The sequence below is a fragment of the Sorex fumeus genome, unplaced genomic scaffold, assembly GCF_029834395.1.
Source record: "Sorex fumeus unplaced genomic scaffold, SorFum_2.1 ptg000009l, whole genome shotgun sequence".
Taxonomy (NCBI): domain Eukaryota; kingdom Metazoa; phylum Chordata; class Mammalia; order Eulipotyphla; family Soricidae; genus Sorex; species Sorex fumeus.
The window spans coordinates 14,331,404-14,357,298 of NW_026606066.1; the positions used below are offsets into that span (position 1 = coordinate 14,331,404).

Below are 25,895 nucleotides of genomic sequence, written 5' to 3' on the forward strand. Positions count from 1 at the left end.
TAAAGCCCACTCGAGCAAAATTGATGAACAATGGGAGGACAGTGCAGTGCAGTGCAGTGCAGTCAGAGTTAAGGCAACAGCACTAATGTCTTTAGAATTGACAGGTAACATTAGGAAAGGGAAGAGAGGAAATTATTGAATAGCCTGCCTCTTCAGAGACAGTGACAAGGAAAATATCCTGATAGATGCCAATGTGTAGAACAGACTTCTGAAAATCCCTAGGCTTTATATATTTTAAATTTTCATATATTGGGCCTTATATTTAAGGGGAATAGTAAATGTGTTCAATGCAAAAAGAATATGTTATGTATTATTATTTGGATATCAACTATATCCAAACTTAGTTTCATTCGATTCCTCAATTGTACATAACAAATCACACATGACACTAAACAGGAAAGATGTGAGAATTTCCTTTGCTTTTGGAAAAGAGATGACAGCAATAGAAAATTCTTTTCAGACATGCAAATTTTTTTCAGAGTAGCTAATATTTCATAATCACTAATATCTTCCTTAGGCATCCTGATACATTTCTGTTTATAATAGTTATGTGGCAGTATTTTCATTCTTTAGGAAAATCAAGTCTCTCAGTAAAAAACAGGATATTTAACCACACTAATATTAGAATTCTATGACCAAAATGTAGTTTATTCCTGATTCTATCCTCTTAAATATATTGCACAACAGGGTTTAGTCAATGTAATGAACTACTGCTCCGAGACAGTGCTGCCATGGGCAATATGATTTGATGGTCAACATTCTTTTTTCTGATAAAAAGAAATATCACAAGCAAAACATTGGTTGTCTTCATATTTAACGGAGAATAGAACATTTATGAGCACTTTTGTGCTAATATAGCATCACAGGTTAGTTTACCATGCCCATTAATACTGTTAGATACAATTTTGTCACCCCCTGTATCTTCACAGAATGAATAGTACTGGGACACTGTGTCACTGACCTCTAAGTTATTTAAAGATATAAAGTGAGTCCTCAAAGAAAATTTCCCTTTGGTATCATATATTCTATAATTTATGTCCTTCCCACCAATTTCTATCAACAAAAAATAAGATTTTATTTCTCTGATTGATTAATCCATGATATCCAATGGCAGTTTCTAGTTTGATGGCAAGTCTAAATTTTACCCCATCCTCCAAGATGTCTTTCTATTAAAGTCCCTGGGTTCTCTCTATTCTCAGATAAAAGGTAGAGTGTTTGGTTCCTACTGCAGTCATTGGCTTTATCCACTTTTCCAGCATAAACAACATCCTATAACAATACACTTGCAAAGTTGGCTCTCATGAGCAGGTCATATAGTAGTTATCTATGTATAGTCCTTTATAGTAATACAGACCAGAAGACAAAGCCAATAAAATATGACTTTAGTTGGTTATAAGTACCAACTTATGGTGACTGGAATTTGATGTGATAGGATCTTTTAAAAGGCTCATAAAGTGTTTAAACCTCTCACCTGCTATTGTAGGGGATGAGACAAGGAAGCATAAATCCATAGATTATATCCCCTATGGTTAAAGGAAGTAGTAATATTAGGGCAGCAAACACATAGGTACTCAGGGAAGCTTGAGTCAAGGCACTGAGGGTTTATTTCTAAAGGTGGTTACTGTGGTGTGTGCAAACTGGTTACTGCAATGAGGCCAGGGGTGAGACTGATGGGATTTTAAATGGCACCCAGAGTGTCTGATACAGGCATTTCTAAAGTCAGTAGCCAACAGCCAACAATAAGTCATTTTGTAAAATAATTTTTAAGAAACCTTTGTATTTTCAATATAGGTTTAATTTACATGAAAAAAGAATGAGACCATTTTGAAAATAAGTATAAAAATAATCATAAGGCCTAGAGTGATAGTAAAGTGGACAGAGTTTGTCTTGCACAAGACAGACCCAGGTTCAATTCTCAGCATCCCATATGGTACCCTAAGCACTGCCAAGAGTAATTCCTGTGTCAAGAGCCAGGAGTTACCCTTGAACATCATTGCATATGGCCGAAAAACAAACAAACAAACAAACAAACAAACAAACATAATCATGGGTTATAAGTCAAAGCTGATTCAGTTTTAGTCAGCTACCAATAGACTCTTGAAACATCATTTTTAAGATGCCAAATGAACTGATGAATTTTTAAACACTTAACTTCATAAACTAGAGAGATTGGATATACTAAATCAATGACTAAAGAGCAAGTTGATTCTGTTTCTTAGTTATAGAAGCAGTGAACTTTGAACTATTGTAAACAAGACTAAACTTTGAGCTATAGAAATATTAAACTGAGAATCTGTTTTTTTTAATGCCTTTTTTTGGGTCACACTGACAATGATCAGGAGCTACTCCTGGCTTGTAGCTCAAGAATTACTCCTGGCGGTGCTCGGGGGCCCATATGGAGTGCTGGGAACCGAACCCAAATCAGCTAGGTACAAAGAAAACACCCTAACTATCACTCCGGCCCCAAAACCCTGTTTTAAAAGATCCTGGAGGGGACTGAAGAGATAGTACAGTGATGGCAAGCTCGCCTTGCATGCGGGTGACCCAAGTTAAATCCTCAACCCCACATATGGTCCGGGATCCCCTGCAGTGATGATCAAAGATGCAAAGATGTTTAATTTTTAGCACTAACTAAATACATAATAAGCTGCCTTTCACTGTTGAATATATTGCAAGTAATTTGAGGATATCATGGTGGTCAAACTTGGTGTGACATTCATAAGAGAAAACTGTTTTAGTTTCTTCATTATGGCAACTCCTTTTTTCCCCCCGCTTTTTGGGTCACACTCGGCAATGCACAGGCGTTATTCCTGACTCTGCATTAAGGAATTACTCCTGGTGGTGCTCAGGGGACCATATGGGACGCTGGGAATCGAACTCAGGTTGACCACGTGCAAGGCAAACGCCCTACCCGCTGTGTTATTGCTCCAGCCCCAATGGCAACTCTTTTTAATTTTTTTTTTTTTTTGGGTTACACCCAGCGATGCTCAGGGGTTATCCCTGCCTCTGCACTCAGAAATTACTCCTGGCGGTGCTCGGGGAACCATATGGGATGCTTTAAATCAAATCAGGGTGGGCCGCATGCAAGGCAAATGTTCTACTTGCTGTGCTATCACTCCAGCCCCCAACTCTTTTTATTTTTTTGTTGTTTTTTTGTTATTTGTTCAGGGGCCACACACAGCTGTGCTTAGGGCTTACTTGACTCTATGCTTAGGATTCGTTCCTAGCTGTCACTTCTAGCAGTGCTTGGGTGACTGTATACAGTGCTCAGGATTGAACCTAGATCAACTCCTCATGAGATAATTCCTTTACCCATTGTACTCTTTCTCCAATCCAAGAAAGATTATAATTAAAGTCTTCATTCGGAGGCTGTATGAAAGGCAGAATTATCTCAAGTTTTTGAAAAGCCACTTATAAACTACTTTTAGAATATTTATTTGGTGTACTTTTTATGTTTACTATCATTCTTTATAAAGTAGTTACTGCTTAGCAGTTTTGTTTTCTGCTTTTTTAATTACCTATGATCTAGTGCAGTCTAAAGATATTGTATTCAAAAAGATATTTTGAGGCAAACAGGTAGAGAAAATGTATTCATGTAAGTTTTATTGAGCATATAGTTAAAGTATTCTATTTTATTGATAGTACTTTGTTTGTTTGTTTTGGGGTCACAAATGGTCTCTGGGTAGTGCTCAAGCTTATTGCTGGCTCTATGCTCAGATGTCGCTTTTGGCAAACTTGGGGACCATATGGGGTACAGAGGATTGAAGCTGTGTCAGCTTTGTGTAATTTAAAAGCTCTATCTTCTTTACTATTGCTCCAGCCCCCATTATTATTTTTTATTAACATTTGACTGTACTCAGTTTGTAACTTAAACTTTATCATAAGTTTATATGTATAGGGAAAACTATGTATAAGTGGCCTGTTGTATAATTTGTGATTTCAGACATCTGAGATTCTTGTAACATTTCATATCCCCTGTGATAAATGGAGGTTTCCCGTTACTCTTGTATAATTCTTTGCAACAATATATGTTCCCAACTTTTTGAAGAATGAAGGAAAATGATGTAAAGAAAAGCACACTAAACTTTTATGTAGAAGACAGAAGTAATTGTTGTTTATGTAAAAGGATTTACCAAGTAGAAACTATATGTTTTTTATAGAAGATTTGTTAAATGTAATAACTAAATTGCACATCACTTTAATACCACACATTTTCTTCATCTTCAGTTGTTTTCTAGAGGTTTCCAGCATTTTGTCTTGTAACTATTTGAACTTTTCCTTGATTGCTATCATTCTGCTTGCTCAAACCTCCTATGGAGTTTTTTAATATCATCTACTATACATTTCATTTTTGTCACATCTGATTGTAGATTTCTCGTATATGCTCTCATAAATTCTTTTACTTTGCCAACTACTGGTGCCATTGTTATTTTGAACTCATTAAAATCCTCAACGTGGTGTCACTAAAGTCATTCTTCAAGAATTTACAGAACTGGTTGGTACTAGTGGACCCTTCTGGTTGAGTTTGGTGGAATTCTATGTGTCTTTCTCAAATTTATACTTATAAATTTGGTCCCTGTGAGTCACTGGGTGTTGTTTTTTTTTTCTATCCCCTCTCCATCTTTGCCCAGTGACAGAAGACCTAAGTGTGAACATTCTGTGTGATAAGTAGAGCTGTGTGAAAAGTAGAGCTGTAGTTTCAGGACACCTGTAAGTTGAGCATAGAGGTTGCCTGGACCCAGTGGGAATGGAGGGGAATCAAGAAAATTATTTATGCAGGACAAATGGCATGATTCTGAATAAAATGTTTAAACAATCCATTTGAAATTCAGTATCAGCTTCCTTTGTTTGTTATATTTGTGCCTTCTCATTAATTTATAGCGTTATACCGAATGTGAGGTCTGAATTTTTTTCTGTTATATAGTTATACTGCTATGTCCAATTCTTCCTTATTATGTCTTACTTCTATCCCAGTCCAGTTCATCATGGATGCTAAAATATAGTAGGTAGTCAAAAAACGTTTGCATAGTGATTAGGACTACTACTCATCACAAAGAAACATTATCTAGATGAAAAGATCCAATGTGGTCCTTTATCTTGGTTTATATACCCTATTTTGGATGTGAGTCCCCTACCTGTGGGAGACCATACACGAGATTTAGGCCTGCGAGTTAGTTCTGGGATCACCTCTTATGACTCAGATGCAACCTGAATTCTGCTAATAAGTATTTTGCTGAGTTGCTGCAAGCTATTTTATGGAGCTTTTAAAGGAGCAGAAACCTGATGAGACATCATGGAGAGGTAAGCCCAAGGGCTTATCTTTTCATTGTGATTGCCTAAGAAGTTTATTGCAAATAATTCGTGGTTCCCAAGCCAACTTCCTGTAGCCTGGTTTGTGCCCAGTAACCAAGAGTCTGTCAATCTATTTCATAATTATGTGACTCCTAAAATGCTAAATGAAGGTTTTGCTATACTCGTGAATTCATAATTATAAATTTGATTGTTCATTAGTGTTTTACACGTGACTATAATTTATAAACAATTGTTTGTCTTTGATCTAGAAGATACCCATTTTGAAAGGTCTCAAGGGACCTTTATGTTCTTTCTAACCAACAATTAAAAAATTTTCTCTCATTTACATAGATATGATGATTTCTCATTCCAGGAAACTCTGTAGAATGATCTACTGTTTTAGCAAATATCTACTTTTTCTTGACATAGTTCTGAAGTAGTTTGAGTTTATCCTAACATTTTTTTCTCAAATAAAGGAAGGCTATGAGTAAAGAAGAGGATGTTTTTCATAATTGTTTTGAGTATGGTAACAAAAGATATGCATTTTATTAAAGCACTGTTTTCTCTCTTAGATGTAACTGTGTGGAACCACATAACCCTAGCAATGATACACTGAGGGAGTGGAGGGAGTCCAATATTTCCGCATCTGACATAATTTGGGAGAACTTAACTGTATCGGTAAGTGAAATCTTCACATCTTCTTTGAGTCTTTTATCTTTAAAAGTTTTTGTTGACATTTTGAATGCATCATTACTATTAAGAAAATTGATTTTGAACATGTACTATTTTTATAATGGGCTGGAGTGATAACACAGCGGGTAAGGCGTTTGCCTTGCACACAGGCGACCTGAGTTCTATTCCTGTATCCCTCTTGGAGAACCTGGCAAGCTACCGAGAGTATCCCGCCCACACAATAGAGCCTGGCAAACTCCCCATGGCATATCCGATATGCCAAAAACAGTGACAACAAGTCCTACAATGGAGACGTTACTGGTGCCCGCTCAAGCAAATTGATGAATAATGGGAGGACAGTGACAGTGCTAGTAGTTTTATAATAGTGATAGTTTTGCCTTCATTTTAATTTTATTCATTTTTTCCTTGTATTTATCAATAATGTGAAGTTTTCTTTCATTACTAAAGTTCTCTTTCATTACTCACAATTTGTTGTGAGATGTTACTGGTGCCCGCTCAAGGAAATCGATGAACAACGGGAGCAGAGTGCTACAGTGCTACTAAATTTTTCTAATAGTTAATAGTTCTAAACAGTTCTAAACTCATGCATATGCAGAATAAGACTATATCACCTGAAAGCATATTAAAAAAGAGTGATGTTGACTTAAATGAAACCATATGGTAGAACTAAGTCGACCTTCTGTGAAAGAAACCCAAATGCTTACTTTACTTGTTAATACTGCTCCAGCTGTTAAGAATATGCTGGGATGGGGGTATTGTTTGTTAATATTTTAGTGTAAATACTGAGATCTTTGCAAAAACAAAATCCATTTTTCTTAAAAAAGTTCTAGTATCTCCTCCAAGAAGGAAATTTTTGTTCTGAACTTCTTACCTTAGAACAGGAATGTCAACAGATTTTTCACCTATCAAGGTTAACTCAGCTCTTTAAAAAACATGTTTTTGATGCCAGAGAGATAGTATGGGGCAAGACAGCCTTGCATGTGACAGACTCTGATTCTATCCCTGGCACTGCATATGGTCCCCTGAGCATGGCCAGGAGTGATTACAGAGTACATAGCCAAGAAGCAGCCCTGAACACAGCTAGGTATGGTCCAGCACCCCCTCCCCTCCCCACTAACAATTATGTTTTGGCTTTAGGGAGAGTGTTAATAGCTGCATTTATCAATCATCAATCTACTCTAATATTTATGCATCATTTTCTTATTTGTATCCTTTCTTTTTAATTTCACAACTATTAAAATGAAAAAAGTTGTACTTTTAATATTAAAATCTGAGTTGTCCCAGTTTTTTTTCCTGTTTTTTCCAGTTACAAACTTTAAAATCCAAAACTTCTGCCAGTTTACCTACCTAGAAATATTCAGACCTCAGGATAAGCATCAGCACAGACCTTATGAATTCGAGGGCGTTTTGTGAAATGCTTAACAATTTAGTACATGAGCCACTTAGTGCAACATGATGAAATGCAACCAAATTTTTAAGCTGTTTTATGAAGATTGCTGTTATACAAAGATATTAAAACTTATATACATAATTTTTATACCATTTTTATTGAGGTAAAATTTTGTTAATCATACTCTTTTCATGAATACATCATCCCAACACCAAGCCTACCACCAAGAGTCCACTTCCCTCCACAACGTCCCAAGAATTCCCCCACCCAAATCCATGTAAGCTCAGTTCTATAGACAAGTTTTTAGTTCTGATGAATCTGACCACTTGTTGCTTCTTTACTATGTTTCTTTTTCATACCCTGTTTGACATCGATCTCTTTCTCTCCCTCTCACTCTCTTTTACTGTGAAAGTGGTGAACACCTACACACATAAGCGAATAGAACTAATCTGAAATTCCACAATATTATAACTCAATACTAAATTGATAAAAACACTTTTTTTCAAAGCTATATGTTTTATAGGTATATAAATTAAAATTAACTTAATCCATGCTAATAAGGATTTGTATAAAATCTATGTAAAATATATTACCTAAGATTTAAGAAAGACATTACATAAGATATAAGAAAAGTCTTACAAATGTAAAACTTAGTAAAAGTGAAGGGGGAATTTTAAGGGAAGAATCTGATAGGCCTATAAAAGTATGGAAGTGTGTTTTATTCTAAGAAAGGGAATATTAGCTTTATGTTGAAAATATTTTATTATAGATACTGCATAAGTGCAAACAAATTTGCACTAGTAAGTAAAAGATCCTAATAAAAATCTCTATAGATGTTTAAAAAACTTGATCAGATATATGACATTAATATAAATAAAATATCAATTCATTTTGCAAATGTATAAAATCCTTTGGCAAGATAAAAGTAAAGAAACCTTTCTTTTTTTTCTTAAAAAAAAAGCAAAGCATTTATGTTTGTTTTTTGGGCCACACCCAGAGATGCTTGGGGGTTATGGCTGGCTCTGCACTCAGGAATCACTTCTGTCAGTGCTCAGGGGACCATATGGAATGTCAGATCAGCCATGTGCAAGGCGAGTGACTTACTGTACTACTTCTCTGACTCCTAAAGGAAGCTTTCTCAATCTAGTAGAGGACAACTCTAAGTGCCATGAATGAATGCTATACTCAATGGCAAGTGTTGAGAAGTTTGTCTTGCCTTTTGAAGAAGCTTCTTTAATACTGGTTTCAAGACAATGAATTTCCTAAACTATTGCCTGCCCCTGAAGCTCTGTATTGTTCCTTCAAATCTGAATGATAATGTAGCTAAATAGAGTATTCTTGGTGACTGTTCGGTTATTTGCAATTTTGTACTATATCCCTCCATTCTCTATGGGCTCATAGAATCTCATTTGATAGATCTGCTGTAAATCTTATGTAATCCTTTCTAAGTTCATTTTTGATCTTGCTGCTTTCAATATTCTGTCTATATTTTGATTTTATCATTTTGAATAATATGTCTTGGAGGTTTAGACATGATCACGGTATGGCACTTGACATAGTGTCTATTTTCTCAAATTTCTCCCATTAAATATTTTCTTTTAGAATTAAAATGAGATCAGTTTGAAATTTTACCTTGACCCTCATTTACAATCATTTTTTACCCTAATTATTTTCTCTACAATATACTACTAATACAGTAGTCTTCATTTTTACTTTTTTTGGCTGTTATAGTTAAGATTTATGTATGACATGTATTTTTCTCTAGAAAAATAAAGTTATCTGGCTCTTTGACGCTCAACAATCACTTAGTTTATTTCATAGAAGAAATAGCAACTTGAACAAAAGGCAATGCTATCATTCTTCTTCGTTCAATGGCAAATTGAACAAGAAGCAATGCTATCAGTCTTATTTGTTCTTCTTTGTTGACATGATGCATTGCACAGTGTATCTTCTGTCTATAATCTCCTTTTGAAAGCTGTTGCTTATCATGTATAAAGGATCCTTGATTGTGTCTCCTCATCTGGGTGTCATCATGAATGTAGAATCCCAAATAATCATAGTTATATGTTTTAAGATAACTTTTCTTTATTTGTTTTATACTTTCTGAATGATTTGTTAAATAATAATATTCATTCTATGCAATAGCAACTCTTGACAAACATCCATCTAAGAGACTCATGAAACAATTATCTTGCTAGCTTTTGAAAATTTTAGAGTAATAAAATTGGAAATTTTAGAGCCAAGCAGAATATAGTAAAAAATATTTTGCAATCAGATCAAATATAGTACTATAGCTTTTTTCAAAGTTCTGTATTAGGTGTTGAAAATCTGGCAGAAATTTTTTAAATTTTAAAAATTATTTAAAAGCACTTTTTGTACTGGATCATTGCTAATATTGACCAAATTGGTAATGTATTGATTATTTCTGTTACCAGAGGGAATGTTACATAATGAAAAAATGTGTTTTGATTTTTAGTCAACTAATACCATTAAATTTTTAAAATATTCATTTTTACTCTGGTATTTTTTAAAGCACAGTTATATTCTATAACTGATTATATATTTTGTAAGCATAGTTATCAAAATCAACAGTAATTTTTTAAAAAAGCATTGTGCTAGTGGCTATTTAGTTTTATAACAGTAGTGGTATATCATTTACATTATGTACTACTCATTTGATAAAACTTTATTTTGATATATCTCTTATATATGAGATATATGGATTATCATTTATGCCTTAAGGGAAAAGTTTTAATTGAATCACCATGAGGTACACCGTTACAAAGTTGTTAATGATTGTGTTACAGTCATCAGTGTTCCAACACCCCTCCCTTTACCAGTGTACATTTAGAAGGGAAAAAATTCAACTTACTAGGATTCTTCCAAACTGTTTAATGCATAGTTAGTGATCAGTAAACATTTAATGATTGCTTGAAAAGCAATCTCATATCACAAGTGTTTTGTTTTACTTTCTAGCTTTATAGTAATGGAAGTGACAAATGCAAATTATGTACATTAGGGCTAGAGAAATTGTATATATTTAAGTGTACAAAATGATGTGTTTATATATGTATGTATATGTACATTTTGAAATAATTACCATAATCAAGTTGATTAACAAACCCATAACTTCACAATACTTTTTTTTGGTGGAAACAGTTAAGATATACTCACTAAATCAATTTCAGTTATATAATACAGTATTGTTAGCTGTACTCATGATATTAAATGCTAGTCTAAAAAATTTATTTATTTCGCATAACTGAAACTCTATTGTTGACCGATTATTTTCTCAATTTTCTGTTTCCCAAAACCTGATCACCATCATCTTACTCTCTGCTTCTGTGAGTTTGACTATTTTAGATTTCTCTTCGAAATGAGATCATTTAGTGCTGGTCTTTCTGTGTAAGGCTTATTTCACTTAGCAAACTGTTCTCCACATGCATCTATCTTTCCAAAAAAAAATCCAGCTGTCTATTTATACCACAGTTTTTCACCAATTCATCTATTGACAGGTTATTTCAAAATCTTTGTTATTGTGCTATATATAAGCTTTTTAATGGCAAGTTAGATAATTGTATATATTTATACTTATAGTAGTATCTCAATGTTAGCATTTAGAAAGAACTATAAGCAAGTTTTGAAATATTCACAAGCAGTATTAGCTAGCAATTGGTTAATAATGATTTAGTATTGGACTCACACATGTCACTTAAGCTTATATAAGGGGCAGGGAATGGATGTCATTTCAGTTTCTTATTATATCAAACAATTTTTACCAATTATACATTGTTAAAACTTAGAACATCTGATAAATAATTAGTGCAAACAAGTTTGTCAACAAGCATCTTTTTTTCATTTTTGGTAGTGAAACCATATGTTAAACTCAAAATAAAAGAGCAGGATCTGGATTTGGTTTTCACTTCTGAATTTCAGAACTCTCTCTCTCTCTCCTTCCTCCCTCTGTCTCCCCTCTCCCCTCCCTCTTTCTCTCTCTTTTACTCACTTTCTCTCTTTTTTTCTCTTTCCTCTCGGCATATGTGTAAGGGGTATAGTTAATATAATTTTTTTCTTTTTAAAATCTCCTTCATTCAGTTTGCTTTGAATGAAGAGTCAGCTTAAGGTTAAGATATTGACGATTTATTATCTAATATAAAATACAGCACCTAGTTAAATGGTGTCTGTGGTCTTAAGCACTGATAACAAGACTTAGCCAAGTGAATAAAATATTTATAACTTTTTGTTTGTGTTTTGTTTTGGGGTTAATCCGGCAGTGCGGTGCTTGGGGGCTACCCCTGGCTCTGTGCTCTAATTGCCTTCATGCTCTGGGAGCATCATACAGTGCCAGAGATTCAATCTGAGCCTCAACCTGCAAAGCATGACTCAGCACCATTAAGCTACCTTTCTGACCTCACTAGACTTTATAGCAACACAAAATCAAGATAACGACCTACCTATACAAAATGTGTTTACAATGGATTTACTGCCTACTCTTTCTTTGTCCATAGCTTCATTTTGTCATTAATCTCTTAGCATTTTAGACAGAGGCAAAAGAATGGACAGCAAAAACAAAACCTTCTATAATCAACTTCATTTTTACAGAACTTTTGAGGGGAAAAAAGAGAACTAAAACTTGGGGGATGTTTCTTTAATTTTACATTTAACTAAATTATTATTGTGTTCTACATTAGCATGAACAATTATAATTTTATTTTGTTAACAAAGAAGGGATTTGCAGTTAGATTAGAAAATGGGACAGAATTATTTTAGAAACTATAAGATCTACTATTTCTCAAGATTTGAAGCCTAAGTATAGCTGTCATAGGTGGATATTTTTAATTTCTAGTTGTTTCTGTAGGTGGAAATATAGCTAACTATGATTTATTCTAGACTCTTTAAGTGTATTTTTCTGCTATTTACCTACTTTTAAGACCTGAAATTTTGTTCACTGGGAAGAATCCAGCTGATCCTGTTGAACATCAATCCATCAGTCCACACATTTTTCTAAGATTTTTCTGTCCCATGGCTCAGTTAAAATTCTGTTCATGCTCATGTACTAATAAAGTTATTGGATAACTTAAACTGTTTTATTGTTTTGAAATCTGAATACCTAAGCAATCTAATATAGAAAGCACATCAGAATTTGAAAGGAAACATTGTATTCCAAAAAAATGTTTAAAATGCTATTTTTCTTGGAGAAAAAAAAATTTGACTTTGCTGCCACCTCATGGCTAAAGTGGTGATTAGAATGATACGTCAAGGGCTCAGAAAAAAAATATATAGTGGGGAAGAGCTTGAAGAACTCATTAATAAAGACAGTCTAAAACCATTGTTTTTAAAATTTAATTCAGCAACAATAAATTATAGCTTTTTCGTTGCCTTTCACACCTTTTGGGTAGTTTTTGGACATCTGCAATCATTCTACAAAATCATTGTTCTTTAATATTCAATATTCTTCTAACCTTACAAGTCCTGTTCTGATGCCACCCAGTATCATTAAGACTATAAATTATTACTGAACCTCTATACCTCATACTTTGTAGACACAAAGTAGAAATAGTGTCTTCCTGTTTTATAGGGTTGATATAAAAATTAAGATGATACATGTAAATAGGGCTGGCAATGTATCTCCCCTAGTAACAACTCCCTATAAAGTCATGTCATATTTTCATTAAATATGGTATTAAGACTTTTTAAATATCAGACTAAATAAACATTGATTGCTATATCAATTATTTTTAAGATTTCTCTTCAATGTGAATTTTTAAAAAGTGGCTCTTGTTCAATTTTGACAGCATATTTTCTAATGCTCACTAGCTTTCCAAGTAGAATTTTTAAACCTTTCTCTGCTACAGCAGGACAGCTCCAAGCAATCAGAAGATGTTAGTTTACTGAAAGAAGTAAATTTGTTTTTTCCTTTCATAACATTATTAATTTTATTCCTCCTGACAGGAATGCAGATCCTTGCATGGAGAGTATGTTGGACGAGCCTGTGGCCACGAGCATCCATATGTTCCAGATGTTTTGTTTTGGTCAGTGATCTTGTTCTTTTCAACAGTTACTATGTCAGCCACCCTGAAGCAGTTCAAGACTAGCCGCTACTTTCCAACCAAGGTACTTAGGGTTACAATTTTCTTGTCAAAGTGTAAACCATTATAAAACATGTAAAGGAGTCAGCTGTGTTTAGGACTAAAAGAAAGCAATTGCTGACATAAAAGGAGTCACTGAAATACTTTTTCATGAGAGAGCTGCCAGTTAGGCATGGGTGTGGCCATGCAGGTGATGGGAAGCATTTTGTGTTCTAGTACACTAGGAGTACACACACCCTCCAGGCTTCGCTTTTAAATTCAGATCTCAAAGACAAACTCTTACTTTGCCACTCAACGCTTTTGGAAATCAAAAGCACATACTGCATCAGTGATTGTCACATTCTTGCCCAGTGAACAGTGGGAACTATTCCAGACTGACAGATACCTCAGAGGAGCCACTCTTACATTCTCTAATTGGGAAAGCCCCTGCAAGACTCATTGGAACACTATTCTCTTTTTTTGTGTTTAAAGTGTTAGTCCCTCCCCCTAACCCACCACGTTTGCATCTGCATATTTGGAAAGGAAAGTAAACAGAGAAACAGCTTAGTTCAATATTTAACACTGCAAACTAACACCTATAATGTCTGACTCAGCCAAAAAGGAAAGAAAAAAAAAAGAAAAAGAGAAAATAAAAAAATCAAGCAAGATTTTTAGAGATGAGCTAAATATTATGATCAAAATTCCACTCTGAGATATAGCTCATGAACTAATTCTTCCAGAGATAACTTCTTTTTTTGGTCTCTTCTTTTCCTAAGATGGAATTTTTTTTCCTTCTCCCCAAATGTAGTAATTAAAACAATGTGTGTGTGTGTGTGTGTGTGTGTGAGAGAGAGAGAGAGAGAGAGAGAGAGAGAGAGAGAGAGAGAGAGAATTGAAACAATAAGCACCTGCATTTTATGATTTTGTCATTGTGTGTTTTTGTTTTTGTTCTTTTCCAATTTGGGGTTCATACCCAATAGTGCATAGGATCCTATGCCTGGCTCTGTTTTCAAGAATCACTCCTGGTGGGGCTTTAATGGGGCTCTAGTGGGGTAGTGGGGATTGAACCCAGGAAGACCATGTGCAAAACAGGTGTCCTACTCTCTGTACTATCTCTCTGGCCCCAGATTTTGATCATTGTGTAAGGATTTTTGCCCTAAGATGGTTTTACAAATGAGAAATAGCTTTAGGTGCTGGCTTCCTTAGAATAATATATACATTTAATCACACTGTTGCCCACATTCCTAGGTGCTGCACTTATATCCTAGGTAAACTAATTAAAATATTAAGCTTCTTTAATTAAAAACTTCATTTTATTTTGTAGCTATTCAGGTGGATATACTAAGATGTTACCTGTGTGAGAAAGATAACTAAAATTTAGCCAAATACTGATCATACATCCTTGTTCTATTTTATAAATATTCATGTACGTGAATTTATAATAAACTCCAGCTGTACATAAACTTTGAAAAACAGTTACCACTGTAGCTTTGTGTGTGTGTCATTTTGGAAAATTTGAGAGTATATTCATTCTTATGACAGAGAAACATAAATGTGTATTTAGGTTCTAAGAGTTAATGATAATATTGTGAACATAAAATATAACAGTATGTCATAAAATGTTTGTAAAGTGTGACTCTAGATTTTGTTGCTGAAAATTTCTCACTATTCATAGTTCCTTTGAAGTGACAAGTATTTTTTATTATTTTTAGGTTCGATCCATAGTGAGTGACTTTGCTGTCTTTCTTACAATTCTGTGTATGGTTTTAATTGACTATGCCATTGGGATCCCGTCTCCAAAACTCAAAGTACCCAATGTTTTCAAGGTGAAATTACAGCATTTACTCTATCTTCATCTCTGTAAAATTAATCTTTTATTAATTTTAATTTATAATCCATTTATATGATGACTCTAACCCTCTTGCTGGAATGTTCATAGAAATAAATAGTATTGATTAATAGAATACCAAACAAAATGTTCATTGCAAATGTTCATAGCTGGAGCGATAGCACAGTGGTAGGGCGTTTGCCTTGCACGCAGCCAACATGGCCGACCTGAGTTCGATTCCTCCGCCCCTCTCGGAGAGCCCGGCAAGCTACCGAGAGTATCTCGCCCGCACAGCAGAGCCTGGCAAGCTCCCCGTGACATATTCGATATGCCAAACACAGTAACAACAAAGTCTCCAATGGAGACGTTACTGGGCCCGCTCGAACAAATCGATGATCAACGAGAGGGCCTTTATATATTATAATAGAATACCAGGCAACATGTTCATAGCATGACCATTTCTTGTCTAATTTTTTTCAAAAGAAATTGTAGAACTAGAAACCCAGAGACTGCTTGGGAAGTATTTCCTGTCAGTTATTCCAAATGGGATATTAAGTACAATGATTCTGAAAGAAAAGGAAGTGTTATCAAACTGAGTAATGCATTAGCTTGATGCAGAATTGCACACAGCATAAAGCTTGAAAATAGATAAAAATATGTTTGGAATAGAATTCTTCTAATTATCCTACATAAATATGTCATTTGGGTCTGACAATTAACCTTATCTATGAAACAACACTGGGAATTCCTCAAACAGTTGTCAAAGTGAATTCCTCCAGGATCATGGCAGGCATCCATTTAGAACCCTTCCAAGTGTGCCTGAAGTGACCAACTGTCTGTTTCTCTGTCACACAATGGCTGGTGCATACATCTAAAGTAAAACAGAGTTGTCAGTGTGTTGTTTGTAAGAGTAAATAAATAAGCCAGCTGTAAATGGTAACATTGATACTGTTTTATTTACTGTAGATATGCATTAGGAAACTAGAGCTCTGAGCCAGTCAAAATCCTATCTCTGCCACTAAGTAGTTTTGTTACTTCATACAAAGTCTTAGTTTTTTCTTAATGTAGTTTTAGAATAATCTGAAGAAAAAATGAGTTAAAATATTTAAAGAATTCTTTCTGCTACCTTACTTATGTTTCCTAAATATTAATTATAGTTCATTTGGAACAGTAGTACTTAGGGCTGCTTTCATAGTATTATCCTATAAGATTGGTTTGATTAACCAAATAGTCACGTACTCATTCATCCATTTAATAACTATATAATTACTTCTGTTTTTCACAGCCTACCAGAGATGATCGTGGTTGGTTTGTTACACCTTTAGGTCCAAATCCTTGGTGGACAGTAGTAGCTGCTATTATTCCAGCATTACTTTGTACTATTCTAATTTTTATGGACCAACAAATTACAGCTGTCATCATCAACAGAAAAGAACATAAGCTTAAGGTATATTTTTCACATCCTTTGTAATGTAAATCATGATGATTTAACTGATAATAACTGAAGCTTGTAACATTTTACCTGCATTTTCAGTCATTTGTATGGTGAAATATTAAAGTAATCTTTTCAGCTTTATAATTTTCATCATCTATTGTCATACAATATCTTTATCATCTTGTCATGCAATTAGATTAAAATTAAATAATTATTATTGAATTATTTATTTAGAGTTCTTGGATGAACTCTAAACACTGACACTTTGTCTCCTGGACTTAAATTTTAAAACACTGACTAAAGTTCTACTCTTTAAATTATTTTCTTTCTCCTCTTCCTTTTATTGTTGTTGTTGAGATGAGTGGAGTTGTACACACTTAGTTGTGGTGCTTGCCAGGGGTCACACTCTCTTGTATCAGTTCATGAACATGCATTTGCTAGGGGTTGGACTCATTCATTTGTGACACTTGTGCACATTTTGGTGTAGTGTTGTCATGGAATTGCTGTGGTGCTTACTGGGGTTTACCTTCTTGGCCTTAGTGCTTTCACATCTGTAGTTGTGGTGTTTGCTAAAGGTTTCACACTGTAGTTGTGGTGCTTCCACATATCTGGCTGTTTGTTGGAGATTGTACACCTGATGGAACACTGGGGCACCAAGACAGAAGAGTCATGGGACCATGTTCTCAGCATATGTGGAAGGCACTAGGACTAAACTCATGACCTGACACTTTGAAGGCAGGTGCTCTTTTTTTGTTTTTTAATGAAGAGTCCTGTTGTTCATCGATTTTGCTCGAGCGGGCCCAGTAATGTCTCCATTTTGAGACTTGTTACTGTGTTTGGCATATCGAATATACACGGGTAGCTTGCCAGGATTTGGTGCGTGGGTAAGATACTCTTGGTAGCTTGCCAGGCTCTCTGAGAGGGGCGGAGGAATCAAACCTGGCTCGGCCAAGCTGGCTGCATGCAAGGCAAACACCCTACCACTGTGCTATTGCTCCAGCCCTTAATGAGGAGTACTGTTATTTATTCAGCCACTGATTAGCTGATTGAATTGGGCATGAACTCCACCTTACTTTTTTTTTCATTTTTTATGATTTTATTTATTGAATCACTATGAGAGCAGTTACAAAGCTTTTGGGTTTAAGTCTCAGTCATACAATGAAACACCTGTACCTTCATCAGTGCCCATTCTCCACCACCAAAATCCCCAGTATACCCCCATTCCACACCCTCCCCCTACCTCTGGGGCAGATGATTTCCACATTACTCTCTCTCTACTTTGATAAAATTCAATATTTTTACACCAGATCTGCCATTATTATTTGGGATTTTACCCCAACACTCAGATCTGCTGAAAAGGCAACAGTAGACAATTTGTTTTCTATTGCTGGTTAAGAATAACACATGATGTCGCCTGGCTGCAGTAGTAACTGCAAGATTTTGAAATTCCAAAATTTTAACACTTAAATCTGGAGGGATTTCTGCCAAAACGTTCTGGGTTCTGATATTTATTCCTGAGTCTCTGGGATCATGACCGTTAAGCAGCTTGATCAGGAGCCAGAAAGGCCATTCATGGGTGGCGACTCGGTGTCTCATTGGAACAGGGTGGAAAGGGCCAGCTCCACCCTCATCCTGTGAGGCCCCATGTGTCTCGTCACTGAGGGCCCAAACCTGACTGTCCAGTGGCCTCTGGAGGATGGCGGCCACTGAGCTGCCTAGGGGGAAAGGCAGGTGCTCTTAACCGCTGAACTCTCCCTTAATTTTATTCCATATTTAATATATTTAATTAAATAGACAAAAGTGAAAGCCCCAATAAGCATGTGTGTAAGCACCACAGCAATCCCAAGGCAGCTTTACACCAGAATTTGCACAAGCATCACAATTGAATGAGTGAAGCCGTTGGCAAATGCATGTCATACACTAGAAGGGAGTTTTGCGTAAGTGTTGGAAATGATGTGTGTCTCTTTTAAAATGAAGAGCATTCTTTGCTCTCTGTAGAAAGGAGAATCGTGTTAACTAAATAAATCTGCGTTATCATTTTAATGGCTACATTTAAATATATAAAATATATTTCATGGGTCCAGAGAGATGGTACAGCAGGTAGAATGCTTGCCTTGCACATAACTGACCCAGGCTCAATCCCTGGCATCCCATAGCTCTCTGATCCCACTAAGAGTAATATCTGAGTATAGAGTAAGGAGTAAGCCCTGAGCTCTGTCAGGTGTGGCCCAAACAACAAAAACAAATTTATTTTAGAATATCTTTTAGAATGAACCAGAACATTTTTATTTTATAAAGTGAACTTTGTATTAGTTTCAGTTTCAAAAGTTTTTTTTAACATTTATAAATTATACAGAAATATAACTTATTTTATTAAAAGTTTATCCTTCACAAGAATATCAACTGGTATAGACAATATTTTAAACTTATTACCAGAATTATATTTAAATGAAATGTACAAGGGAAGAATTGCCTAAACAATATCACTTTTTTGGCCATTCTATATCCTTTTATTCCAAGTCGTGTAACTTTATAAACCACCTAACACCTGCTCCTTATTTTTCTTGAGCCTATAGTAGTTTGACATTTCTTAAGGTCCAAGTAACCACATATATTTCCCCCTTACATGCTGTGATGAAGAGCTAAAATATAATCTGAGGTTCTTTAAGTGGTACTTGCAAGAACTTAAAAAACTTTTAGAATTAAATGTGAAACCACAGAATTTAATATTCTTGTCATTGAAAGAAAGTTGACATTATATTATAAAAATATTTTCTATTTGTTTTATATTACTTTTTATTGTGGTAATAGCTATAAGTACCTAAAAATTGATATTCTTTGCCATTATAGCCTGGATTTAGTAAATAATTGAGCAAATCTGATTTCATTGTAATGCTAATGCCTTGTCACAAGTACAAGAGTCAGTCTGTTCTTGGCCACTATGAGTCTAACATCCCATCGTCTTCTTTGGATATTGGCAAAACAAATTCCTTTCTGCAGACATGTTTTATTTACTCTTGGGGCATGCCTAAGTCTATGTGTTCTGTGACCTTCAACATTGTGTGGTCTGCTACTCTTGGATTTCCCTGTTAGCAATAGGAAATAACAGGATTTCCCTGTTAGCAACCTCCCATATAATTCAGCTTCTTAGAACATTTTTTTCAAAGTAAAGGTTTTATTCCATAGCTTGTTGTCCCTGCCTGTTGCTTCACTATGTTGTCTGCAGTGTCCTGACTTTAATTACATGTCTCTTCATTATATCCCTAAATAACAAGTTAACCACATTTTTCAGCTTCTGCTAGTAATCTTTTTCTCACTTGAAACCCTGTTTTTTCCTGAAATAAAACAGTTTAAAGGATAGTGTTTTCTATAATCTATATCAATATAGATTATCAATATAGTATACTATATCAATGTAGTATAGTATACTCTATCAGTGATATAATGAGCCAATATAGTACATCAATAGTTAGTAGATTTCACATCATTTATCTATGTATATATATATCATATATTCAAAATCACCTTGGAATTCGTCAATTCTTTGTCGCTTTTGAATTTATATTTTAGGTCCTTTTAACTTTTTTTCTTTACTTCAAGTGTCAAAACCTAGCAGTTGATTTTTTTTTTAACAGAATGTTTTTCCTGCCATCAAAAATGTCTTGCTTAGGGTCAGAGTGATAGTATATTGGCTAGGGTAAACACCCTTGCACATAGCCAGTGGGTTTGATCCCCCAAACCCCACATGGTCCCTGGAGCCCACCAGGAGTGATCCCTGAGCACAGAGCCAGGAGAAGGCCCTGAGCACGACAGGGTGTGGCACCAAAACCAAAGAAAGAAATACTTTGCTTATTCATTTTGTGATTGTTACTTCACAGTTATGTGATATGCTGCCAAGACAGGTTCATCACACTGGCTCAGTGACTCTCCTTGTGCAGAATGAAGAAGCCAAACTTAGCAGAAAAACTTACTGTACTTCATGATCTTTCCAGTGTCTCAAGGATGCTAGAAGTTGAAAATATGAAATTTGAAGACTGAAATTTAGCATTTGTTATATGTAGATGAAAGTTTAAATCCATATTCTCCCATCCTTGTATTTGTTTTTTTTTCTTTCCTATAGAAGTAAGATAGGCATAGTTAACCAGACCCTTTAAAAAGCAGTGGAAGTAGTGGCTTATTTTTATAAAGTGCATTCTCTAAAATGTAGAAATAAAGATATCTTACAGAAAAGAAAGTTTCTGTTAAGATACAACTGTGGGATTTTCTGCATGTTTCTGTAGACAGTTCAGGCTTCTTTTGACATCATTTTTAATAAACAGCAATACAATCCCAGATCACTTGAGTAAATGAATGCATTTGCAACATTCATTTGGCACCACATTCTCTTGATGATTATGGCATTTGATATGTTCTTTTTTGCCCTCTTTGTCAGCCCGGTTCTTCATGTCAATCTATAGTCTTTTCTGTGGTTAACTTGACAGATGCAGGAAATTGCTGCCAAGCTTTGAAATGAATTTTTTCAGCAGTGGCATCTGGGTATCAGATGGTCCTCTTGGCTGGCCTCTTGTCTTGCTGCATGTTGGTTTTAGTGGGGTCTGGTGTAGCATCACCTGTTGCTATGCTCCCTTTTCCTCCCATATGTCCATTTTCCGTGATTCATGGATAAATGTGAGAATAAAAGCTTGGGTTCTGTCTTTATTTCAGAAAAAAATTACAGAAAAATGTTAGAGGGTTCAGAGTTCTTTCTTTGACAAAGGGATACGTCCCTTTGGCTGGCGTGCCTATCTGCTAATAATTTGGTTACAAAGACCAAGTTTTGAAAGACATTCCAAATGAAAGGCAAGAAAGGATAATGACTAATTAGTGGAGGTGCTAGAAGTGCTTTATTTCCTCTGACTCACATTAACTTATGATGCTTTCATTTGTTTTACAACACAATAAGGGTGAAATTGTGGTTTTGTTTTGTTGTACACTTGTACTTTACAAAATTATCTTTCTAAACTTAAAAGGGAATATTTTTTCCTCGGATATAATCCTATTTTCTGGTTCTTGCAATACAAAAGCCCAATTTTAGCACATGTATTATATTTTAAAAACACTAATTAAGAGATATAGGAAAAGGACTGGAGAGATAGTACAGGGATAGGGTGCCTTCCCTTGCACTCAGCCAACGCTGGTTTGATTCCCAGCACTGTATATGCTCCAGAAGTGAACCCTGAGCACAGAGACAGGATTAAGCCCTAAACACGATGGTATAGCAATTTCCTCCTCAAAAAAAAATTCTAGGAAATAAGGAAATAACTGTATGAAGGCGTCTTTTATATTATTAGCCATAGTGAACATGGTGCCCAGGAAATGATGTGCTCAAAATACAAGTTCCATTTTAAAAGCCCCTTCCTTGCCTTGCTCCCTCTCCGGCATTTGCCTTATGTCTACTATTACATCTTTCATGCCCTGTTCCCTTTGAGCAGTACTGCAGCTTTGCATAACCGCAGGGGTTCCCCCTTCCAAGCAGGATTTGAGTATGTCTGTTCTTAGGTGTACTTTCTCTCTCCTCCTGGAGTTCCTAACAAAACTCTTTTAACTGATTAAGATGTTCTAGAGAACCCCGCTGTTCATTTTGCGTATGCAACTACATAATCTAAATGTTCTGCTAGAGGCCCAGGCCCAGGAAATCAGTGTATTAAACTTTGAATTTTTGGCTTAAGCTGACACTGGGTTGTTCTGTACCCACTCTCCAGTTCTTGGTAATGGATATCTTTCAGTTCTTGGTAAGTTACTACTTGCAAAGGAAAGTTTGCTACAGGAGGAAAAGGTCCTGCTGGATATCTTCCTTTTCCTGTCACTGTCATTATCTCCTGTACATTAAAAGTTTTGTAGGGATACATAGAAAGTAAAGGGAATACAACCTTAAGAATGTTTCCCCCGCCTAGTAGAACAATTAACAAAACCAAATAGAAGAAATAAACCACCATGACAAATGTACAACAGATATTCAGTATGCTTCACACTCCAGGCTACATGAACTCTCATTTTAAATAGAAACTGCTTGCAGGATAATAAAACTGCTTTTAAAAAAAAGACAAAATTGCTATTCTAGAAGAATTGATAATTTCTGCTCATATTCATAACTAATTTGACAGCTATATTTATTTTTAAATTATACTTATTAACTTTGATTCTAAAAGATGTTTCAGTGATGCATATTTTCTTTTTTTAAAAGTCAATCTGTAACTGATTGCTATTGTGTGCCAACAGTTTTCTGAAAACTGGGAAACACTGAGAAATTATATGTTACCTGCCCTTAAGAAATGTGTACTTGGGTGGGAAAGAAAGTTCAGTGTGCTAGGTGCATACAAAGCAAATCCCTGTATGCATGGTTCCCTAGTACATGCTGGGGGTGACCCTTGAACACAGAGTCAGGAGTCACCCCTGAGCACTTCTGGTTCTAGCTCAGACACAACAACAAAAGTAACAAAACAAATGTGTGCTTGTACTGAGGGGACTTGAACCAAGTTATACAAAAACTGTTCTCGTTCAATAGCCAGAATACAATAATAGTTCCTAACATTTCTGGGTGCTTATGTGAGACTCTGAACAAGCCGGAGAGCAACCATGATAGGTGGCAGAAATCAGCAAAATCAGCTAAGACTCAGGTTCATTTAGGGGAACTAAAACAGTTTCACTTTCCCAGCAATAAAACAATGCATAACGAATCAACCTGAAACCACCTGGGAAAGTTCCTGGGCTCAGCAAGTGGGCTCAATTAATCAATTCTCACAATGCCCCAGAAGTTGCTTTTTGTTAACCCTAAAAGAATGAGAAGTCTATGTAATCATAAAATTGGTACTTATATTGGAAATTATTGTTTAATTGTTGCCTAACCACTGTTACCCTAGACACTTGCCAAAACACCTTTGTTTGGTAACTAAGTAAGATACTTTTCGGAAACAATAAGGCATGTGCTGCTTATGTAATCAAACTCTATATAAACCGCTTGCTGTCTAAAGTCGGGTCATTATCAAGAGATCACTCTGTAGGTAAGATAGTTGACCCCAGTATACTGGAATAAAACTCCTACTGCTTTTGCATTATTGAGTTAGTGTTTTTGTCCCTCTCACTGCTTGGGAAGCCAGAATCCTGGGCTTAACACTGCATATCAAAGATTCTTTTCTAAGTTGTTAAAAAATTAAAATTTAATTCTCACTACAGTCTAACCAAGTGGCTCCTGTTATCATCACCAACATTTTCTTCAGATTGGATAACAGAGACACAAAAGGTTAATGATCTTCCCAAAGCCAACGTTTCAGTCAGGCTTTATTCCGAGCCAATTGTCTCTAGGCCCTCCCCGCAGCTACCTTTCTTGGTTGGAAGTTGGAAGGGAAGGGAGGTCAAGTTCTTCGTTTGTTCTGAGGCTTTGTCAGTTTTCTGCAGTGGTTTTGAAACAGTGTCCAGAATGCTATTCTTCACCATCTTTAGTTTTGTTCCTCAGAGAAACAACTTAATTATCTTTTTCAAGAGATTGGTCTCTGTTCCCCGTATCTCGTGTGGACTCTGTTCCCCATTTACCTTGTTCACATTTCCTGCCTGGTCCAAGAAAGCACTTGAAGAGAAGAAAGAAGATACCAAAATGATCATTTTAAGGAGAGACTAGATGTCTCTAGTGTGAAACTGAAACAAATGAGAATGTGGCAGTATTATATTAGGATTAATATATTTTTTATAGGCCTATTCAGATTTTTCTTCAGTTTTTACAACTTTCCTCAATCTTGCTAAAGAGCATATATGTATTTTTTTATCTATTTCATGTGAAATTTTAAATGTATTGGTATAAAGTTAATATTTATTATAATAACATTTATTATTATAAGTTAATAATATTTATTAAAATTTATATGGCTGCTTATATAGTTTTCAAAAACATATATAATTAACTAACATTGATTTAAAGTTTAGTGTTCAGGAGTTTAACTTCAATAATATTTATATTTGATGGTGTCACCACCCCCAAAATAGAACAAAAAATGTATGGTATGTAAAGAAACACTAGTAAGGGAATAGAAAATGTCTAAAGGTGAGTTTGTCTATAGAACTGAACTTTACTGGTGTGGGGAGTGAGGGGGAAAACGATGGAGGGGGGATGGTCCTTCAGACATTGGTGGAGGGAAGTAGGCACTCTGGAATGGAGGGTGTGGTATTGGAACTATGTGTTCATAAACGATCATTAAGAGTAGGGTAAATAATAGTATCTCCATAAAATGGGGAGACTTGATTGTAAAAAATAATTAGCATATATAAGAAATTTTTCATAATATTATTTTGACCAGTAAGAGTCACCTGTTGATACTCAAGAGGGCTGTGGAGAAACTGGTATTTACGAAAAATATTTCTTTAGTAACTTGGATATGAATGGCTTCTTGGTTATTCCAGGAATTGATTTCTATTCACAACCAGCCTGTTCTTAACTCTGTTGTTGACACAGTCCTTATTTTTTTCTCAGTAGATGCCTGATATAAGGTTGCTTATAAGTAATTTTATATTAAATAATTACATATAGTGAATAAATTAAGAGCTACAGCAGTTGTGAATTAACTTGCCCATCAAAATTAACTTGCCCATATGAAGTGACTATGCCTGGAATGTCTTATCCTATAGAAGCCTAGTGGAAACTTAAATTATATTAACCCAGAATATATGATATCTACTAGACTATGTGGAAGTTATAGAAATCATAATTGTCCTGAAACTCACAATTTTTTGAGTGGATTATATATTTTGAGTGATTACCTTCATATCTAATTTATTTTGCACTTTAGAATGAATTGTAGAAGACTCATGATAGTATTTCTTTTCAAATCTACTGTTCCATGGTGGTGTCATTGGTTCTATACTATATCCATATCCTGTGAGAATCCTCTTTTCTTTTTCAATAGAAAGGCTGTGGGTACCATCTGGATTTATTAATGGTGGCGGTCATGCTTGGTGTGTGCTCCATCATGGGCCTGCCGTGGTTTGTGGCTGCCACGGTTCTCTCCATTACTCATGTCAACAGCCTCAAACTGGAATCAGAATGTTCAGCTCCAGGAGAACAACCCAAATTTCTTGGCATTCGGGAGCAAAGGGTTACTGGACTTATGATTTTTATCCTTATGGGTTCATCAGTCTTTATGACCAGCATTCTTAAGGTAA

At 35.3% G+C, this 25,895-nt stretch overlaps 1 protein-coding gene across 10 annotated transcripts in view; it reads left to right on the forward strand.

Annotated features, from left to right (window-relative positions):
- The window catches only part of SLC4A10 (solute carrier family 4 member 10), a 320,600-nt gene that overhangs the window by 266,920 nt on the left and 27,785 nt on the right, over positions 1-25,895 (forward strand). For all 10 annotated transcript variants that reach the window (XM_056110433.1, XM_056110436.1, XM_056110435.1 and 7 more), the window contains 5 exons: positions 5,865-5,970; positions 13,328-13,489; positions 15,156-15,269; positions 16,557-16,718; positions 25,640-25,891. In XM_056110433.1, coding sequence (XP_055966408.1) covers positions 5,865-5,970; positions 13,328-13,489; positions 15,156-15,269; positions 16,557-16,718; positions 25,640-25,891 — 796 coding nt within the window. The remainder of the gene's footprint in view (positions 1-5,864; positions 5,971-13,327; positions 13,490-15,155; positions 15,270-16,556; positions 16,719-25,639; positions 25,892-25,895) is intronic.